The 22,902-nt window shown below is 46.0% G+C and overlaps 1 protein-coding gene across 2 annotated transcripts in view; it reads right to left on the bottom strand.

Annotated features, from left to right (window-relative positions):
* LOC126462433 (set1/Ash2 histone methyltransferase complex subunit ASH2-like) overlaps positions 1–22,902 on the bottom strand; it is a 121,726-nt gene that overhangs the window by 79,755 nt on the left and 19,069 nt on the right. Inside the window, exon 1 of one of the 2 annotated variants that reach the window (XM_050096072.1) lies at positions 11,959–12,053. The exons of the other annotated variant lie outside the window; for it this stretch is intronic. Within the exon in view, the coding sequence (XP_049952029.1) occupies positions 11,959–12,002 (44 nt within the window). The 5' untranslated portion in view covers positions 12,003–12,053. Of the gene's footprint in view, positions 1–11,958; positions 12,054–22,902 lie in introns of those variants that run through there. 2 annotated transcript variants of the gene reach the window in all.

Genomic DNA, 22,902 nt, shown 5'->3' with positions numbered 1-22,902 from the left:
TCATTGTTGCAACACACATGGTGGTACCAGTTTTGATGTAGACATCCTCCCAGAGGTCAGGTCCATTTGTTGCCATTAGTCCAATAATTTCCATCATGGGTGGGATTACTATCTATCTGTTCTAGGAAGTTTTTGGAGAATGGGTTTAGTAATGTTTTGTAGGATTTCTTATCATGTCCACCACTAACAAAACTGTAATTTTCGCAATTGATTGCTGGATGATTAAAGTCTACACTGATGATTATAGTATGACTGAGGAACATATTAACAAGCAAAAAGCACTTTTCTCTAAAGTTTTGGTCACATCAGGAGAAGGGTCTGGTGGGTGATAGATGGATCCGAATTACCATTTTATGCCCACTGCTGATACTGACTCTTGCCCAAACAATCTCAGACACCACTTTGTTCCAGCATCTGCCACAGTCTACAGTTCATTGCATCCTGTTCCCTAAATGGTACCCAGAATAGCATCTTCAACATGTTGAATGAGGTCCCCAGGCATACACACCAAGTGCACCTGGCATCCTTTCCTGCCACTTGCTACCATTTCTCAAAGGGGTACCATCATGTCTGAACTGCTGATGAGTACTAGACCCCTACCCTTTTGTGTTTGCCTCCTCGTGACAAAACAGGTTTATCCAACATAGGTGAAGTGAGCTCCACTGGCTCAGTTTCATTTTCAATGAAAAACAACACCTCGATCTTGTTGATTTGGGGAATCAGTATAACACCCTGAGTTCTTCCTCGTCCACATCCACCTTGTGCAGGACACCTAGATCTTCAGCAAGCTTCAATTTCTGTCTCAGTGGGTTTGAGTTTCTTGTCTACTGTGATAAACACGCCACCTCCATTTCCCATTAGCCTATCCCTCTGATACACATTAAAATTTTCCCCAAAAATCTCACTACTATCAATTTCCGACTTCAACCAGCTTTCTGTAACTAGTATTATGTGATCTTCACTGCTTTTCAGGAGCACTTTTAACTATGGCACTTTGCTGTGAATGCTTTGGCAGTTAACCATTAGGATTTTAATATTCACAACTGTGGGGCACATTTCTTTTGATCTTACACAGATACTTCTGGGTTTCCTACAGCTATCGTTATTTGGATTGGATGGAGAGTTGCCTATACTTAAATATCCCTTGTGTGCAACCCACATACAGTCAGCTACCTAGGTAGCAGCCTCTGATGTGTAGTTCACACCTGACCTACTTAGGGGGACCATACAGCTGTCAACACTATGGCACAAGTCCAGGAAGTCACAGCCTAGCTTGTCACAGTAGCTCAGTCCTTCCACTCAACTCAGAACCAAAGGGCCACAATCAGTTCCGGGGACAACGGTGAAATTCTATGCGCAAGACTGGTCTTCTCGACCTTGTCTGCAATCAGATCCCATACTGTCTACAGAGGAGAGAGGACAAATAGGAAAGGTTAGTACTTGAGGTACATCTGGTACAGGCACCACAGGTACAAAACTCTCAGGAGTTCTTCCAACAGACCAATTCATAGGAGCTGCCAGTCATTTGACAGCAGTCAGGGTGATTTTCTGCTGCTTACGAATGTCAACCAACTCATCCAGCATTCAAAAGCACATACACAGTGCGGCTGCATTTTGCCTGGTGCTATGTACTGTGGGAGAGTGAACAACTAATTTTAAACTAAGCCTCCTAATTATCTTTTAATTCTGTTGAGCTAAAAAATTACTAATTCACAACAACACATAACAAAATTTCTATTATAGCAACAGAAAAACCTGTGGTAAAAATTACTACTTTCCTTAACCATTCGGCAGTGAATATCATAAGAATAATTACTCAGAAGCAAGGGCTAAAACTGTAAACACTGTGCTGTTCTAACCAGGAGCTTGGACTGAGGACCAAACAGAGAGATGAGTTGCTTATATCTGTAAGGAGGTGAAACTTAGGACCATGGAAGAGCACATGGAACTTTTAGTCATACATGAGCACGAGTGCCTTCTCCTCCTCAATCTGGGAATAATTTCCTTGTGTTGACAACAGAGGCTTTGAGACAAACACAGCAGGCTGCTCCAAACCATTGAGATTTCTCTGCGACAGAACAGCATCAATGTCATATGGGGACCCATCTGCAGCCAGAGTCAAAGTCTTACTGGAGATGAATACAGCTAAAAGCAGAGCCGAGCAGAGATACTGCCTCATTTTTTGGAATGGTGACTGACATGCCTCCAACAACTCAAACTTAACTCATTTATTACAAAGTTGACTCAACAGATGGCAAATTTTGCAAATGCTGCTCCCTCATGGAGCCAGTAATCCTTATGTCTTCCAAATAGTTGACACGGCATAGAATGTCTTTAATGAGTTGCTCAAGAAAATGTTAGTATACTCCAAGCAGCAACTGTTTTAAAGTGCTACATGCCAAAAGGAGAATTTAGTACTAAAATCCACTGAGGCTCAGTGTCCAATGGCAACAGCAAGTATGTATCTCTGAGGTCAATTTTGGCAAAACACTGACCCTGGCCAATTTAGTCAACAACTATCAGGTCATGGTATGAGATAAACATCTATTTCACTTTGTAAGTTAATCAAGTTCTTGAAATTACCAAAAAGTCTAACACTGTCTTTGGGTTTCTGTATTGTGACCATCGGTGTCGTCCACTGGTAAACGGTGACACCGCCCTAAGATTCTGCCATCTGTAAAGTCCAGCCTTCACTTCATCTCACTTAACAAAGGACATGAGGCAGGGTCAACAGAACTTAGGAACCACTGACAGTCAGTGTAATGTGGACCTCAAAACAGGTGGCTTCAGAAATGCCTTTTTATTAATAAATAGTCAATCAGTCAATTGCAGCAATGCCTCCAAGTTCTGAAATGGTACTATCTGAGAGAGCAGTCTAATTTTATCAACCATCTCAAACCGAAAAATAGTGAAAGCATCAAGCCCGAAAATATTTTCTGCCAACTGTGTATTGACAACCAAAAGTGTGAGCTGCCATTCTACAGTTCTGGATTTGGCTGCTAGAAGTAGTTGTCCCCACAAGGGAACCTTCTGCCTGCTATAAAGTACTGCTTGATGTGCTGTAAGGAGGGTGTGGTGGGCAGGGGCAGGCTATCTAAGTATCCAAATAGATTAGACTGGCCACAGCTCTTCCATCTAACTGAAACTCAGTACAACACCTAGCTATCTATGAAGTTTTATCAAACAATGGAAAGTCCAGGATGGAATGTAACAATATTATGAGATGGAAAGTTGCCACTCACCGTACAGGGGAAATGCTGAGTCACAGATAGGCACAAAAAAAAAGACCTGTCACAATAAGCTTTAAGCCAGCAAGGCCTTCATCAAAAAAAACACACACACACACACACACACACACACACACATCTACATCCATACTGCGCAAGCCACCTGACGGTGTGTGGCGGAGGGTACCTTGAATACCTCTATCGGTTCTCCCTTCTATTCCAGTCTCGTATTGTTCGTGGAAAGGAGGATTGTCGGTATGCCTCTGTGTGGGCTCTAATCTCTCTGATTTTATCCTCATGGTCTCTTCGCGAGATGTACGTAGGAGGGAGCAATATACTGCTTGACTCTTCGGTGAAGGTATGTTCTCGAAACTTCAACAAAAGCCCGTACCGAGCTACTGTGCATCTCTCCTGCAGATTCTTCCACTGGAGTTTATCTATCATCTCCGTAACGCTTTCGTGATTACTAAATGATCCTGTAACAAAGCGCACTGCTCTCCGTTGGATCTTCTCTCTCTCTCCTATCAATCCTACCTGGCACGGATCCCATACTGCTGAGCAGTATTCAAGCAGTGGGCGAACAAGCGTACTGTAACCTACTTCCTTTGTTTTTGGATTGCATTTCCTTAGGATTCTTCCAACGAAACTCAGTCTGGCATCTGCTTTACCGACGATCAACTTTATATGATCATTCCATTTTAAATCACTCCTAATGCGTACTCCCAGATAATTTATGGAATTAACTGCTTCCAGTTGCTGACCTGCTATATTGTAGCTAAATGATAAGGGATCTTTCTTTCTATGTATTCACAGCACATTACACTTGTCTACATTGAGATTCAATTGCCATTCCCTGCACCACGCATCAATTCGCTGCAGATCCTCCTGCATTTCAGTACAATTTCCCATTGTTACAACCTCTCGATATACCACAGCATCATCCGCAAAAAGCCTCAGTGAACTTCCGATGTCATTCAGAAGGTCATTTATGTATATTGTGAACAGCAACGATCCTACGACACTCCCCTGTGGCACACCTGAAATCACTCTTAGTTCGGAAGACTTCTCTCCACTGAGAATGACATGCTGCATTCTGTTATCTAGGAACTCTTCAATCCAATCACACAACTGGTCTGATAGTCCATATGCTCTTACTTTGTTCATTAAACGTCTGTGGGGAACTGTATTGAACGCCTTGCGGAAGTCAAGAAACATGGCATCTACCTGTGAACCCGTGTCTATGGCCTTCTGAGTCTCGTGGACGAATAGCTCGAGCTGGGTTTCACACGGCTGTCTTTTTCGAAACCCATACTTTTTTTTTTTTTTTGTTTTGGTTTTAGGGCGCAAAACTGCTATGGTCATTAGCGCCCGGTCCGTTACTTAGGAAACAGTAAAAAACGAAGATGGAAACCAGCAGCAATGGGAACGAAACTCAAAAAAATCGGAGAAACTAAAAGCAGAAGGAAAGCTTAAAATTCCACTACAGAAAGGGGTTGGTTGTCCCCCAGCTGCAGACGGGCGCGTAACGGAGTAAAATAGGGGCACTCAATTAAAAGGTGTCGTACCGTCCACAGCTAAGAGCAGTGGGGACAGAGTGGGGGAGGATCGCCGCTTAAAAGATGTCGATGGCTAAAAAGACAGTGCCCTATCCGGAGTCGAGTTAAAATTACCTCCTCGCGACGACGCGTTCGGGAGGAAGAGGTCCAAGCACAAGGAAGAGCTTTCACGTCCCGCAATTTATTATGGGGAAGTGTCGACCAATGTGCGTGCCATAAAAGAACAACACGACGACATAAAACGCTCCGTAGATCGGCGAAGGGAATCGATTGAATAGCTGGCCGAAGAAGAGAGACTGCAGCCTTGGCCGCTACATCGGCCGCCTCATTTCCACATATACCAACGTGTCCCGGGAGCCAGAGGAATGCCACCGAGACGCCCCCCAGGTGGAGCAAGCGCAGACAGTCCTGAATCCGGTGGACCAGAGGGTGGACAGGGTAAAGAGCTTGGAGACTGAGGAGAGAGCTGAGAGAATCTGAGCAGATAACATACTGTATCCGCTGATGGCGGCGGATGTAGTGGACAGCCTGGAGAACAGCGTAAAGCTCCGCAGTATACACCGAACACTGGTCGGGAAGCCGAAATTGATTTGGGGTGTCGCCAACAATATAGGCACTCCCTACACCAAACAATGTTTTTGACCCATCAGTGTACATAAATGTGGCTTCCGTCATTTGTGCACATAGAGCAGAAAATGCCCGACGATAAACAAGTGAAGGGGTACCATCCTTCGGAAACTGACAAAGGTCACGGAGCAGGCAGATCCGGGGATGGAGCCAAGGTGGTGCTGTACCCCAAGTTGTCAAGAAGGTTTTAGGAAAGCGGAAGGAAAGAGAATGGAGCAATTGACGCAAGCGGACTCCCGGTGGTAGTAGGGAGGAGGGGCGGCCTGCATACCCTACATCAAAGGAGGCGTCGAAAAAAATGTCATGGGCTGGATTAGCAGGCATGGAAGACAGATGGCTAGCATAACGACTCAGAAGGACTGCTCGCCGATTGGACAGCGGAGGTTCAGCAGTCTCAGCATAAAGGCTTTCCACAGGGCTGGTGAAAAAAGCTCCAGACACTAAACGTAATCCACAGTGGTGGATAGAGTCGAGACGCCGAAGAATAGACGGCCAAGCAGAGGAGTAAACTATGCTTCCATAGTCCAATTTCGAGCGCACTAAGGCGCGATAGAGGCGGAGAAGGGCCACTTGGTCCGCTCCCCAGGAGGTACCACTCAGGACACGGAGGGTGTTGAGGGATCGCAGACAGCGAGCCGAAAGATAGGAAACGTGGGAGGACCAGCACAGTTTTCTGTCAAACATAAGACCCAAGAATTTAGCGACGTCCAGAAACGGAAGGTCGACAGGTCCTAGATGTAAGGAGGGAGGAAGAAACTCCTTACGTCGCCAAAAATTAACACAAACGGTCTTACTGGGAGAAAAACGGAAGCCGGTTTCGATGCTCCAAGAGTGGAGGCGATCGAGACATCCTTGAAGACGTCGTTCAAGAAGGCTGGTCCGTTGAGAGCTGTAGTAGATCGCAAAATCGTCCACAAAGAGGGAGCCCGAGACATCAGGAAGGAGACAATCCATAATTGGATTTATGGCAATGGCAAACAGTACAACACTCAGCACGGAGCCCTGGGGTATCCCGTTTTCTTGGGAGAAAGTATGGGAGAGAGTAGTGTTCACCCGCACTCTAAATGTGCGCTCTGCCATAAATTCGCGAAGAAAAAGGGGCAGCCGACCTCGAAAGCCCCAAGAGAACAGTGTGCAGAGGATGCCTGTCCTCCAACAGGTATCGTATGCTCTCTCCAGATCAAAAAATATTGCTACTGTTTGGCATTTCCGGAGAAAATTGTTCATGATATAAGTGGAGAGAGCAACAAGATGGTCAACTGCAGAACGATGCTTTCGGAATCCGCATTGGGCAGGTGTTAAAAGACTTCGGGACTCCAGCCACCAAGCTAAACGGCAATTCACCATACACTCCAAAACCTTACATACACTACTCGTGAGAGAAATGGGGCAATAGCTAGAGGGGAGATGTTTGTCCTTTCCAGGTTTCTGAACAGGAACGATGATAGCTTCCCGCCATCATCTGGGAAAAGTACCGTCAGTCCAAACTCGATTATAAAGGCGAAGGAGGTAACGCAGACTATGGGTTGGTAAACGCAGCAACATTTGGACGTGGATACCATCCGGTCCTGGGGCGGAGGAGCGAGAAGAAGAGAGTGCATGTTGGAGTTCCCGCATGGAGAAAACAGTATTGTAGCTTTTGCGATTTTGAGAGGAGAAAGCAAGAGGTCGCACTTCCGCTGCACGTTTCTTCGGGAGAAACACTGGTGGGTAATTTGAAGAGCTCGAAATCTCAACAAAGTGCTGACCCAATGAGTTAGAAATTGTGACAGGGTCCACTAATGTATCATGCGCGACAGTGAGCCCAGAGACCGGGGAGAAACTAGGCGCGCCTGATAACCGTCGAAGCCGACTCCAAACTTCCGAGGAGGGAGTGAAGGTGTTAAATGAGCTAATAAAGAATTTCCAGCTTGCCATCTTGATATCGCGGATGACGCGATGGCATCGCGCATGGAACTGCTTATAGTGGATACAGTTGGCCAAAGTAGGATGGTGGTGGAAAACGCGAAGAGCACGTCGCCGGTCACGTATTGCGTCACGGCACGCCTCGTTCCACCAAGGAACTGGGGGGCGCCGGGGCAATTCGGAGGTGCGTGGTATTGAACGTTCCGCAGCTGTAAGAATAACGTCGGTAATATGTGTGACCTCATCGTCGACGGTGGGAAAGTGAAGGTCATCAAATGTCGCTAGAGACGAAAAAAGTGTCCAATCGGCTTGGGCAAACTTCCTGCGTCGCGGGCGCATATATGGCAGTTGAGGCTGCAGTCTAAAGACACATGGAAAGTGGTCACTCAAGTGTGTATCGTCAAGGGCGAACCATTCGAAGCGCCGAGCTAGCGGAACAGTACTGACTGAAAGGTCCAAGTGAGAGAAATTTGTCGTGGAGGCAGACAAAAACGCAGGGACCCCAGTGTTGAGTCAAACTAGATCCGCTTGGTGGAAGACGTCTAGCAATAGTGAGCCACGTGGACAAGGATGTGGAAATCCCCAAAGCGGGTGGTGGGCATTGAAGTCCGCAACCAGCAAATAGGGGGGTGGAAGCTGACCAAGAAGATGAAGGAGATCAGCTCGTGCCATTGGTGTGGACGATGGAATGTATACAGTACAAAGAGAAAAGGTATATCCAGAAAGGGAAAGACGGACAGTGACAGCTTGGAAGGAAGTGTTTAAGTGGATTGGGTGATAATGGAGAGTATCATGGAGAAGAATCATGAGTCCTCCATGGGCTGCAGTGCCTTCAACAGAAGGGAGATCAAATCGGACGGACTGAAAATGGGGGAGAACAAAGCGGTCATGGGGACGCAGCTTTGTTTTCTGAAGACAGAAGATGACCGGCGAGTAGGATTGTAAGAGGATCAACAATTCATCCTGATTGGCTCGAATGCCACGGATATTCCAGTGGATAATGGACATAGGGTGAACAGAAAATGGAGGAATGTGACCAAGGTTGCTGTCAAATCATCGACTGCTCAGAGCTTGTGACCGACAGCATGGAATGGCATTCAGCCGAAGGCAGAAGATCCTGATCCATAGGTTGTTCTGGAGCAGCTTGTGCCACCAGCAATCGGCCGGTTGATCGGCTGCCAGCAGTGCGCCTCGGCGACACAGAAGACGGCCGAGGGCGATTTCCGCCAGGTGGTGCTGTAGATGGGACACGCCTTGGCGGAGAAGGAGATAAACTGGGTTTTTTAGTAGCCTTCTTGGAAATATGATGTTTAGATGGAGGAGGAACCGATGGTTGTGAAGTTGGGGTACGTAAAAAATCTTAACGAGTATGCTCTTTTTTCGAAATCTTGGTGTCTGACTTTTGGGCTCGAGATTTAGCAGAACCCGATGAAGGATGAGCCATAGAGTGGGCAGGCGAAAGTGGTGAGGTTGAACGGGCAATCTTTGCGCTGGCCGATCTGACGACTGTGGCACTAAAGGTGAGGTCGCAAGTCTGCGTGGCCACCTCCTTTGTTGGCCGAGGAGAAGCAAGGACAGTGCTGTATTTTCCTGTCTGAGGCACAGTGGGCTGTCGACTGGTGAATAATTTTCGAGCAGCAAAGGTCGACATCTTTTCCCTGACTCTGATTTCCTGGATGAGCTTTTCGTCTTTAAAAACGGGGCAATCTCGAGAGGAAGCAGTGTGGTCACCCATACAGTTGATGCAGCGAGGGGATGGAGGTGGACAAGCATCCTCATGGGCATCCTTGCCACATGTAACACATTTGGCCAGATTGGAACAGGACTGGCTGGTGTGATTGAACCGCTGACACCGATAGCAACGCGTAGGGTTTGGGACATAAGGGCAAACGGAAATTATCTCACAGCCTGCTTTGATTTTCGATGGGAGTTGAACTTTGTCAAATGTCAAGAAGACAGTGCGGGTTGGAATGATGTTCGTGTCAACCCTTTTCATAACTCCATGAACAGCCATTACGCTCTGGTCAGACAGGTAGTGCTGAATTTCTTCGTCAGACAATCCATTGAGGGAGCGTGTATAAATGACTCCACGTGAGGAATTTAAAGTACGGTGCGCTTCAACCCAGACAGGGAAGGTGTGTAGCAGTGAAGTACGCAGCAATTTTTGTGCCTGGAGGGCACTGACTGTTTTTAACAACAAGGTGCCATTCTGTAGTCTGGAACAAGACTTTACAGGACCTGCAATTGCGTTGACACCTTTCTGAATAATGAAAGGGTTGACCGTGGAGAAGTCGTGACCTTCGTCAGACCGAGAAACAACAAGGAACTGTGGCAACGATGGAAGAACTGTCTGTGGCTGAGACTCAGTGAACTTACGCTTGTGAGCAGACATAGTGGAAGGTGAGGAAACCATTGCGGAAGAATCCCCCATGATTACCGGCGTCTCCGATGGTGCGCTCCTCCCTTGTGGGGGCCCTCTCTGAGGGCACTCCCGCCTTAGGTGATTGTTCACACCTCAGGTCACACCTCCCGACAAATGGACGGAGGGACCAATCGGCACTTTCGGAAGGTATCAGCTCGGGTAATCACCCCTCCCTGGGCCTGGCCGTTACCAGGGGGTACGTATGTGTCCTACCTGTCTACCCGGGGCGGGGAATTACGCACAAAAATGCATGGGTCGGCCTTCAGACACACACAGGGAGGAAGAAAGAGAAAGGGAAAAACAAAGAAAGGGATAGGAAAGAAGAGAGGTCTCAAACGCCACAGCGGAGAAAAGGGTAAAGAGAAGAGGTAAGGAAAAGAGAAGGACAAAGGATGGATGAAGACATACAAGCAGAGAAGGCGAAGAATGCGTTACATTTACGAGCGTCTGTCTCCGGACGTAGGCACAAACCATACTCCCAGAGGGGGAGAAAGGGAAGGAAAGAGCCAGAGGTGAGGGGAGGGGGGGCGAAGATGGCGGATAGGGAAGGATGCGGAAAAGTAAGGTATGCAGCCCGGAAAGGAAGGAGGGCCACATTAGCTCGGGGTCCCGTGCTCGCTACGCACGTATCCACAAAAGAGTTGTGACCCCCTGGGTGGGAAACCCATGCTGATTCCTACAGAGTAGATTTCTGGTCTCCAGAAAAGTCATTATACTCGAACATAATACGTGTTCCAAAATTCTACAACTGATCAACATTAGAGATATAGGTCTATAGTTCTGCACATCTGTTCGACATCCCTTCTTGAAAACGGGGATGACCTGTGCCCTTTTCCACACACACACACACACACACACACACACACACACAAGTAAACGTAACTCACATACACATGACCGCAGCCTCTGGCAACTGTTGCCACAGACTGCAGTCATGAGTGTGTGAGTTGCATTTGTGTACGTGTGTGTGTGTGTGTGTGTGTGTGTGTGTGTGTGTGAGAGAGAGAGAGAGAGAGAGAGAGAGAGAGAGAGAGAGAGATCTATTTTTGATGAAAGCCCTGCTGGCCTATCTGCAACTCAGAATCTCCACTATATGGTGAGTGACAACTTACCATTTCATAACACTGTATGAAGTTTTATCATAATAAGCTGGAATGAGATTTTCACTTTGCAGTGGAGTGTGCGCTGATATGAAACTTCCTGGCAGATTAAAACTGTGTGCCGGACCGAGCCTCGAACTCGGGACCGAGTTCGAGTCTTGGTCCGGCACACAGTTTTAATCTGCCAGGAAGTTTCATCATAATAAGCTGTAGCTGTGGGCCTGCTGAGGTGCTTGTAGACTTGACTTCAAACACGGGGATGTTATCCTGTGGTGTTTCCCACAAACAGTTGCTAGCTCTCCTGGTGTAAGACAGGTGCAACAAGCTGCAGAGAAACACAGGAATTCTCTCCTCTTGCGTAATGACCAGCAATCTCGATACGACTGCTTCGGCCGTGGGGACAAGAATGGTGCTCTGTGCCCACTGTGAACTAAGTGGAAGACTCACACAACTGAGACCGAGAGTTTTCTGGTGCTGTGCACACCTTTGTAGCAGACCTGTGATGAAACTTCGGAGTACCCATTCGAGTGCTAAGCCTGACAGCCCACCTAGACAAAGTGGTCACTGGAGCCTGAATATCTCCCAATGGGGACTCATCACACTGCTGTGGCTTGTGAAGTTTTGCCACCTACCGATCATCTGAAAACGAATTTTATGCCACAGTAGTCAAGTTACATCATTTAAGGTTAGATATGAGTGAACTAACACTTTACTATGTACAGCCCCATCTGGCACCAGCCACACCACAAATCATGAATTAGGGAGCCCAAATAGGAAGTGCTACAGTGTTCACACTCAAAATGTCTATGTGGTAACCCCTGCAATTCTGTCAACCATGCTACAATGACGCACCTGGACGGTTCTGATTTGATTAAACTGTAAGTGGGTAGCCACCACGTGCAGCTGCTGACCACAGCAGTGCCTTAGTAATTGACACAACTCTGAAAATTCAACTTTTCAAGGTGTGCAAGGAGCCACAGTTACTGTACTACATCATACAAACCACTGTTACTCAATAGCAACAAAGTGCTCTGATTTTCCAGATAGGTGAAGCTCCTAATCTGGCAGTAAAGCTTAAAATGACATAAATAATTTTTTATCTTTCTATTGTCTCATCAAACCTGCAGGTGGGGTTGGCAGTTGTGGCTGTGCCACCCGTGCTCATGCTCCTGGCAGCACTGTGTCCTGTTGTTGTTGATGATGATGTTTCAGTTGTCCTCCTGCAGCTGGATTTGTTGCCTGTAGCACAGTTCCATAATGGTCACACATGATAACAAACATACACGCGAGAGAAAATACTTATCCTCAACTGTTATATCTCTTGTAGCAAAATGATTGCATTCAGGATAATGCTCAAAATGAGCCCGTGATAAACACCAAGAGTCAACCTACCTAGTGAAAAAACAGTCGAAAGCATGGTCAAGGACAAACAAGGAGTTGATGAAGTGTGACCGTGTGAAAAAAATCACAACACAGACTGCAAGTGAGCGTAAGCCTAATAAAGAAGAACCTGGGCTAAAGGTTAGTATGCAACTGACTCCAGACTCTGCATTGCTGAACTAGGGAAGTTACTATTCCACAAGCACTGCCCGATGTATGCAAAACTCATGCTGTGGGTCATTCTGATTCTTGACCATGAACTTCTCTTCTGACATGGCTGTGTCTGGCAGTATACCAGAGTGGGAATAACATGTTTACTAGTAGCATTATGACATTGTATAAGTAGTTCCAACCAAAATTAATCTCAGGCTAGACAATTCATTTCTAAAGAAAATAAATGGTTACAAGAACCTAGGTGTCACTGTACATCTATATATGACATGGAGACCACATGTAGAAAACATTCCCTCAAACATTCCCTTCAAAATAAACTATAATGTATTTCTGATAAGAAAATGTCCACTATAGTAAATGAAGACATATTATCAAAAATGAATTCTGGGTGGCTCTGCCTACACTTTCACTTTACTATGTTGTGAGCTGGTGCTACAAATATTCACACACAGAGTATCTTTATTTCAGAAGAAAGGGCATTAAATGTGTAATAGCTACTCTTCAAGACAGTCCTGCAGGGATAAATTCAAAGAACTTAGTGTACTGACAATACCCTCATTTTATATGTCAACCAGTTAGGTTTCTGAAAATAAATTTCAAAACATTATTAGGCATGATGTGCATGTCTATAATACATGGAAAAGGAATGATTAAGATTTTTGCAGCAAATGCATGAAACTAATTGACAAAGATCCTTTAAATGTTAGTAGAATTCTGTTCATCAAGCTACCTATTGTCTGAAGAGCTTACAATTAGAGAAAATACATGATTTTTAAATAAACTGAAACAATTTTTAATTTCTGTTTGTGTATCTGGTGTTAGTGAATATCAAGAAATCCACTATGATGGTCAACATATTACAAAATAGTTTTCTTTGATGTAAGCATGAGAAGAATGTGTTTCCATAAGGGTACTGTCCCCTTCCCCATGAACCGTGGACCTTGCCATTGAAGGGGAGACTTGCGTACCTCAGGGATACAGATGGCCGTACCATAGGTGCAACCAAAATGGAGGGGTATCTGTCGAGAGGCCAGACAAACGTATGGTTCCTGAAGAGGGGCAGCAGCCTTTTCAGTAGTTGCAGGGGCAACAGTCTGGATGATTGACTGATCTGGCCTTGTAACACTAACCAAAACGGCCTTGCTGTGCTGGTATTGCGAACGGCTGAAAGCAAGGGGAAACTACAGCCAAAATTTTTCCCGAGGGCATGCAGCTTTACTATATGGTTAAATGACGATGGCATCCTCTTGTGTAAAATATTCCGGAGGTAAAATAGTCTCCCATTTGGATCTCTGGGCGGGGACTACTCAGGAGGACGTTATTATCAGGAGAAAGAAAACTGGAGTTCTACGGATCGGAGTGTGGAATGTCAGATCCCCTAATCGAGCAGGTAGGTTAGAAAATTTACAAAGGGAAATGGATACGTTAAATTTAGATATAGTGGGAATTTGTGAAGTTCGGTGGCAGGAGGAACAAGACTTTTGGTCAGGTGAATACAGTGTTATAAATACAAAATCAAATAGGGGTAATGCAGGAGTAGGTTTAATAATGAATAAAAAAATAGGAGTGTGGGTAAGCTACTACAAACAGCATAGTGAACACATTATTGGGGCCAAGATAGACATGAAGCCCACGCCTACCACAGTAGTATAAATTTATGTGCCAACTAGCTCTGCAGACGATGAAGAAATTGAAGAAATGTATGATGAAATAAAAGAAATTATTCAGATAGTGAAGAGAGACGAAAATTTAATAGTCATGGATGACTGCATTTCGGTAGTAGGAAAAGGGAGAGAAGGAAATGTAGTAGGTGAATATGGATTGAGGGGAAGAAATGTAAGAGGAAGCCGCCTCGTAGCATTTTGCACAGAGCACAACTTAATCATAGCTAACACTTGGTTCAAGAATAATAAAAGAAGGTTGTATACATGGAAGAAGCCTGGAGATACTGACAGGTTTCAGATAGATTATATAATGGTAAGACAGAGATTTAGGAACCAGGTTTCAAATTGTAAGACATTTCCAGGGACAGATGTGGACTCTGACCACAATCTATTGGTTATGAACTGTAGATTAAAACTGAAGAAACTGCAAACAGGTGGGAATTTAAGGACATGGGACCTGGATAAACTGAAAGAACCATAGGTTGTACAGAGTTTCGGGGAGAGCGTAAGGGAACAATTGACAGGAATGGGGGAAAGAAATACAGTAGAAGAAGAATGGGTAGCTTTGAGGGATTAAGTAGTGAAGGCAGCAGAGAATAAAGTAGGTAAAAAGATGAGGGCTAGTAGATATCCTTGGGTAACAGAAGAAATATTGAACTTAATTGATGAAAGGAGAAAATATAAAAATGCAGTAAATGAAGCAGGCAAAAAAGAATACAAACGCCTCAAAAATGAGATCGACAGGATGTGCAAAATGGCTAAGCACGGATGGCTAGAGGACAAATGTAAGGATACAGGGGCTTATCTCACCAGAGGTAAGATATATACTGTCTACAGGAAAATTAAAGAGACCTTTGGAGAAAAGAGAACCACTTGTATGAATATCAAGAGCTCAGATGGAAAAGAGCTCAGATGGAAACCCAGTTCTAAGCAAAGAAGGGAAAGTAAAAAGGTGGAAGGAGTATATAGAGGGTCTATACAACGGTGATGTACTTGAGGACAATATTATGGAAATGGAAGAGGATGTAGATGAAGATGAAATGTGAGATATGATACTGCATGAAAAGTTTGACAGAGCACTGAAACACATGAGTCGAAACAAGGCAACGGGAGTAGACAACATTCCATTAGAACTACTGACAGCCTTGGGAGAGCCAGTCCTGACAAAACTCTACCATTGTGGTGAGCAAGATATATGAGACAGGCGAAATACCCTCAGACTTCAAGAAGAATATAATAATTCCAATCCCAAAGAAAGCAGGTGCTGACAGATGCGAAAATTACCGAACTATCAGTTTAATAAGTCACAGCTGCATAATATTAATGTGAATTCTTTACAGACGAATGGAAAAAGTAGTAGAAGCCGACCTCAGGGAAGATCAGTTTGGATTCCAAAGAAATATTGGAACACGTGAGGCAATGCTGACCTTATGACTTATCTTAGAAGATAGATTAAGGAAAGGCAAACATATGTTTCTAGCATTTGTAGACTTGGAGAAAGCTTTTGACAATGTTGACTGGAATACTCTCTCTCAAATTCTGAAGGTGACAGGAGTAAAATGCAGGGAGCGAAAGGCTATTTACAATTTGTACAGAAACCAGATGGTAGTTATAAGAGTCGAGGGACATGAAAGGGAAGCAGTGGTTGGGAAGGGAGTGAGACAGGGTTGTAGCCTCTCCTCAGTGTTATTCAATCTGTATATTGAGCAAGCAGTGAAGGAAACAAAAGAAAAATTTGGAGTAGGTATTAAAATCCATGGAGAAGAAATAAAAACTTTGTGGTTTGTCGATGACAATGAAATTCTGTCAGAGACAGCAAAGGACTTGGAAGAGCAGTAGAACGGAATGGATAGTGTCTTGAAAGGAGGATATAAGATGAACATCAACAAAAGCAAAACGGGGATAACGGAATATAGTCGAATTAAGTCGGGTGATGCTGAGGGAATTAAATTAGAAAATGAGACACTTAAAGTAGTAAAGGAGTTTTGCTATTTGGGTAACAAAATAACTGATGATGGTCGAATTAGAGACGATATAAAATGTAGACTGGCAATGGCAAGGAAAGTGTTTCTGAAGAAGAGAAATTTATTAACATCGAATATAGATTTAAGTGTCAGGAATTCGTTTCTGAAAGTATTTGTATGGAGTGTAGCCATGTATGGAAGTAAAACATGGATGATAAATAGTTTGGACAAGAAGAGAATAGAAGCTTTTGAAATGTGGTGCTACAGAAGAATGCTGAAGATTAGATGCATAGATCACATAACTAATGAGGAGGCATTGAATAGGATTGGGGAGAAGAGAAGTTTGCGGCACAACTTGACTAGAAGAAGGGATCGGTTGGTAGGGCATGTTCTGAGGCATCAAGGGGTCACCAATTTAGTATTGGAGGGCAGCGTGGAGGGTAAAAATCATGGAGGGAGACCAAGAGATGAATACACTAAATAGATTGAGAAGGATGTAGCTTGCAGTAGGTACTGGGAGATGAAGAAGCTTGCACAGGATAGAGTAGCATGGAGAGCTGCATCAAGCCAATGTCAGGACTGAAGACCACCACAACAACAACAAGGGTAGTGTTGCAGAGGTTTTTATCATAATTGTTTAAGATTTTTTTCAGGTAAGTAATGAAAAAAATTCATCAGATGCGTGTATGTGTCTTTACTGTGAATGTTGTGATGGATTACTGCTGGTGATTTTTTCCCCTTTACTTAATATGATTATGCACAATTTGTAAATTCTATATATTTGTACAGCATACTTGGTAAATATTATGCCCTTGGACAGAAATACGTTTTCAATTCTGCTGTCGCAGCCCTTAGCTGCCAAATCAACCCTGCAGTCCCGTAAATTCCTAGATTGCTAGAGCTGTCTGTTTGTCAATTTTGCCATGCAACCGAACTCTAGATACTATATTCACTGGCTACCAGTTCAAAGGTTCTGATGAGGCTTGCACCAGCTAAGCTTCACCCAGCCCGGCTCTTTTCCTTGTGGTCTCAGCATTGGTTCCATCCTGTGTCTGTGTCGTGAAGGACATAGCATGTGGCAGCTCATAGCTTGTTTGATATCAAGACACTTGCCATTGAGTTTAAAGATATTCTCATACCGCACCGTCCCCACACCTGTTACGGAGCCTGGTGAGTAACTGCAAGTTCACCTCACAAACATTCCAACTGGCTTGCATTTTGTGCCCACAAGGGTACTGTCCAAGTCAGCCCGTCACTGTTCTTAATGCAAGTGTGATAGCTGTGTGACCTTTATTCTTGATCTTTTGGTCAATATTTCCTGTGAGAGACAATCAACCCAGCACCTCACACTGATAGAAATTTAGTGTTGTGCTGGTGGAGACTCTGTGTCAAGGTAGCGACTTTTTGCAGTGACTCCTACTCTTACTGTGCACTCCTTTATTTAGTGCTGTAAAATTTAGCAAGTGACTTTATTCAAGAACTGTTAATTTGTAATACTAATTCATGTTCCTTTTGTGTAGAAATTCAGTGTTTAAATAAAAGTGTCATTTTTTCCAGACACGGGTAGAACTGACCTTTATACAGCACCTATCTGCTGAACTCCACTACACTGTACTCTGTGTAGTGCATTAGATAGGAAAACATCTCCACACTGATGACCAGGGGATAAAATCTGATGACTTAATTTGCAAATCTGTCACCTCATCCCATTAGGTGCACAGTCACTTCCCCACACGTGCCCATCCCACTGTCAACTTCATTAACATGCTACAGACACTATTGTGCTAGGCATCATTTCCTCCATGACCATGTGCTTTGAGGAGCTGGAACGCTGCAACACCCACAACTCGTAGTGACATGACTGCCAGTGCCACAAATCTCAGAGCCAGACACCCCACCAACACTCGAACAGCCTAGGCATCTGCTACCACTGCCACTGGACCTGTGAACCCTGATACATTGACGTCTGATCCCCCAACCTGCTGCCATCATTCCATCCGCTCGTACCGCAGTTCACTTACCACACTTCAATCCTCAAGACCAGCGCCTGTGGTTTTCCTCTGTGGCCACCATCTTTGCTGGCTGCGTCACCCAGGATGACACCAAGTTTGCTATCATGATCAGCCATATGCAATAGAGATCTGACGTCAATCCACCTGCTACAAGACACTCTGGTGCCACCTTGTGACCCAACTCACCATCTGAGATGCAGTGCTTCTGGGTCCTCCTTTCCCTCAAGCACTGCAAGGACCGGCAACTCTTGCAACTCCTGCTCATCTCCAAAGCCCGATAAAGACATACACAGTATCCGGTGGTTTACTATACAACATCTGGTTGCCTTGCCTCCTGGCCCCAATACTGACACCTGGGATGTCACATGCTGATGTCTCCCTCATGGACACCACAAGCCTCACTAAAAGGGTACATGAGATGCTGGCCTCCCTGTCTACCATTGACGCTGCTGTGTCCCAGCTCCACCCCCACCTGCCACAGTCAGCTGACCTTCATGCCACCCTCCTCACTATGAGCTCACTCCAACCACTCGGCACACTGTTAATGATGTCACTGGCACTTCCTGCCCCTCCCCTCCATTGGCCCACAGTACAGTGCCCAGCAGCCAGGAGTATCAGACATGCTTGCCTGCCCCTGAGACGGCATGGGAACGCTGCCGCCAACTGTGGACTGCCTCAGTTCCAACTGCTGCACTCCACACAGCACCACTTGCCAGTGCAATGACAGCTACTGCCCCCACTGCTGCTCTAACTAGCCTGCTGATACCTAACGTGACACGGCTGGCCGCTGCTGGTCCCATGAGCGCTTCAACCTGGATACTGCAAACAGCAGGGAACCTTGCCCTTGGCACCCAAATGCAAACAGCCATTAGGATTAGTTGTGCTTGGCTGTTCCTCAGTCTACAAGTGCCTTTTCATCCATGACGCTTGCTGTGCCACACTCAGTATCGCCAAGGCCGAGTGTGACGAGCTGCTTGCCGCCAGCATGCTGCATCCTTCAAAGGGCCCATGGGTGTCCATCCCTCACCTTACCAAGGAGAAGAATGGCTCCTGGCGCCCATGTGGCAATTACCAGAAGCTAAATGGCCATACCATCCCTGACCTGTAACTGGCGCCACTCCTATGCAGCTACAACATGTTGTCTGGGGGCTACAATTTTCAGCACAAAACAGCTGTGCCAAGACTTTCACCCATATTCCAGTCACAGCCAAGGGTATCCAAAAGACTGCCATCATCGCGCCGTTTGGCTTGTATGACAGTGCCTTCATGATCTTCGGCCTACATACTGTGGCCCAAATGTGGCAGCTTTTCTTGGACGACATCTTGTAACACCTGCCCTGCTGTTTTGCCTACTTAGGCGACATATTCGTTTCTTCTGCAACACCTGAGGAACACCACGAGCACCTCATCAATATTTTGAACGCCTTCAGGACACTGGCATCATTATCAACATAGCAAAGTGTGTTCTCAGTGCCAGTGAAGTGGTATTCCTGGTCCACGTCACCTCCGCTGCCAGTTCACATCCCCAGCCTCACAAATTGCAAGCTATTTTTGAATTCCCATGCTCAGAGACACTCAAGGATTTCAGCCACCTCTTCAGCATGTTAAGCTTTTTCTGCCGCCATCTGAGGAGTGCCACTGCTACACAGGAGGCACTCACCATTGCCTTTATGGCGCCAGAACCAAGCGCAACAAGCCAGTGCTTTGTACATCACAAATGGAAGACAGATTCTCTGCTGCAAAGTGTGACTTGGCAGATGTTACTGTGATTGCCCATCCCCACCGACCACCCTGCTTGCCATCAAGGTTGTTGACCCCAGCCAGGCGGCCATTGGCACTTTCCTGCAGCAACATGCCAGCAAAACCTGCAGCTGCTCACTTTCTTCTCCAGCAAACTCTCTGCCGCTCAACAATGACTGAGTGAAAATAACAGACAGCTCCTCATCATCAACACAGCAATCAAATACTTTCGGCCATTGGTGGAAGCCCATCACTCCATGGTCTTCACCAACCACAAGCATATCACACTTTTGCCATCACAAAACACTCTGACCAGTGCTCCTCACATCAATTCCGGCAGCTGATGTTTACTACTGACACATGTCACATCACCGGAATTCATAACATCGTCATCGTTGTTGACTGCCTCAGCTGCACCTGTCCCATTTCCTCTTCCCTGAACTACAATGTACTTAGCATCACTCAGGAGCATGACCCAGAACTCCCTTGCCTTCGCATGGATGCCACTGCTGGATTCCGCCTTCAACATACATCAGGTTCCAGCTCAAACAGCAGTATCTAGTGAAATGTGTCCACTGGCTCACTGCACCCATTCATCTCGCTGCCTTTCGTAAAGCCACATATGAGCAGCCTGGCACACACTAGCATGTGCACGTCCACCACTCCGGTGATGCAGCATTTTGAGTGGCCAGGTATTCAGAGGGCTGCAGAACCTGGCCCCACATCTGCCTTGCCTGCCAGCATGCCAAAGTCAGCTGCAACATACGTGTGCCCATCACTGCCTTCCCAGTCAGCCACTGACCTTGTTTACAGCCAGCCGCTCCCCATGTTGGGTGGCTTCCTTGAGCATGCTGACCTGCCCATAGATGATGTCCTGCCTGAATTCATCACCGGTTTGTAAGTCTGCTGTTCACCCCTCCCTACTGCCACTGCATATGCATGACATTCATTCACAGTGACCTTGCCTCATAAGCCCACATTATGCTGCACATCAATGCTCACCAGCTCCCGCTTTGCCCACACTACTCCAGTCACCAACCGGTCCTGAAGTAGGACTCCAAGACATTTACTGTGCATCCCCACAGCAACCCTACCAGCATTTACATTCATAGGCTGAAGCCCGGCTATATACTGCCCGATCCGTCACAGCTCAACCGAAATGTCATGTTTGTCAATGCCCCACAGGTGCAGGCCCATGATGATGCCAGCCTTGCCTCATACATCAAGCCAAGAGCCTCTGCCACTGATGCCACCGAGACATCCGTCTATCACAACATGGCCAGGGACACTGCAGAAAACCAACCTTGCAACACTGGTGCCACATCTGACCCACCAGCCATTGACAATGCAGGCACCAGTATCCACAATGCCAAATACACTTATGTGCCTGCTCCTCCAGCTACCCTGTAGCCTACACCTGATGCAACAACTCCACCTCTGCCACCGTCAGCATCTGATTGCGCCACCGATGCTGCATCGCCACCCCCACCTCTCCCACATCAGTATTATTTCACATGCTCAGTGCATATCTACCATCACTTGCCCTCACACTGGAGGCACTGGGATCATATGCTTGCAGTACCCAGCATGTGCATTTTCAGCTGTCAAACATGGCCAACTAGCTGTTAGCCTGTATTCACAGCCACCTGGCAATGCCAGCGCAACCCTGCCTCTGTTGTCCCGCAGTGGCGCAAACATGCCCAGTGCCTGCTCACAGCTGTGTGCACAGCACTGGACACAGCCCCAAGCCAAACATGTTTGGTGTAACCCCGCCCTTTGTGCCACCAACTTATTCATCACTCACGTTTGTCACATGCACCACACTGAAACTCGCTACCAAACAGTCAGCCAGTACTCCTGAAAGCCAGTCACCCTGCCCACCTCACATGTGGTGCTCCAACATCCAGCATTCACCTCCATCGCATGACCAGCACCTGCAGCATTGACACCACCGGCCACTGCCTCGCCACTGGAAGACTACAAGACACCACTTCATTGATACCAGCTTTCTTCACTGCCACCTCACTCATCACCTGCACTCTGCTCTCAGGAGGGGGGCATAGGGGGACGGGGGAGGGACTGTGTGGCGGCCCTTAGTTGCACATCAGTCCCAGCATCCCAAGCAATCCTAGATCACTACAGCCGGCTGTTAAGGCATGGAGGTTATTTTTCACACGCTGACTTCCGCCACAAACTGTTGATTCTACCATGGGACCAGATACCTGGATACTACAGTCAGTGGCTACGGTTCAAAGAAGGTAGCTTCAGTTCTGGTAAGGCATCCACCAGTCTAGCTTCACACAGTCCAGCTCTTCTCTTCGTGGTATCAGCAGTGGTTCAGTCCCACACCCGCATCATCATGGACACATCACATGGCAAGGCGCTTGATATTGATACACTCGCCATTAAGTTTAAAGGTTCTCGAGTGCCACACCATCTCCACACTCATTATGGAGCCCAGTGAGTAGCTGAAAGTTTGCACCGAAAACATTCCCGGCATGCGTTTCGTACACACATGGGTGCTGTATGACTCTGCCTGTCACCGCTGTTAAAGTGTGTGTGATAGCTGTGTTGCTTTTGTTCTTGATCTTGCCATCAATATTTCTCACAAGAGACATTCATCCTGCACCTCATGCCAGAAGAAATTCAGTGTTTCACTGGTGGATACCTTGAGTCAAAGTAGCAACTTTATGAAGTGACCCCCACTCTTACCATGCGCTCCTATATTTAGCGTTATAAAATTTAGCCAGTGACTTTCTCCGAGGACCGTTAATTTTTGAGACTAATTCATGTTCTTTTTGTGTAGCAGTTCAGTGCTCAAATAGAAGTATTGTTATTTCTAAATGCGTGTGAAACTGTTCTTTATACAGCTCCTATCATGCTGCACCCCACTACATGACATTCAGTTTAGTAAATTAGGTAGGACAACAGTCCCACATTACCTTTATATGTTTGTGAAAATGTAACTGCCAATGGACAAGAGTCATAGAATGACACCATATTTGTTAGAGGGGGGGGGGAAAAAAAAAAAAAAAAAAAAAAAAAAAAAAAAAAAAAAAAAAAAAAAAAAAATTAGCAGCAATAAATGATCAATGTAAAGGCTATCTCAGTGAGGCCAACATATTGCTTGC

The sequence above is a fragment of the Schistocerca serialis genome, chromosome 1 (assembly GCF_023864345.2).
Source record: "Schistocerca serialis cubense isolate TAMUIC-IGC-003099 chromosome 1, iqSchSeri2.2, whole genome shotgun sequence".
Lineage (NCBI taxonomy): Eukaryota > Metazoa > Arthropoda > Insecta > Orthoptera > Acrididae > Schistocerca > Schistocerca serialis.
This window is presented reverse-complemented; position numbering and strand designations above follow the sequence as displayed.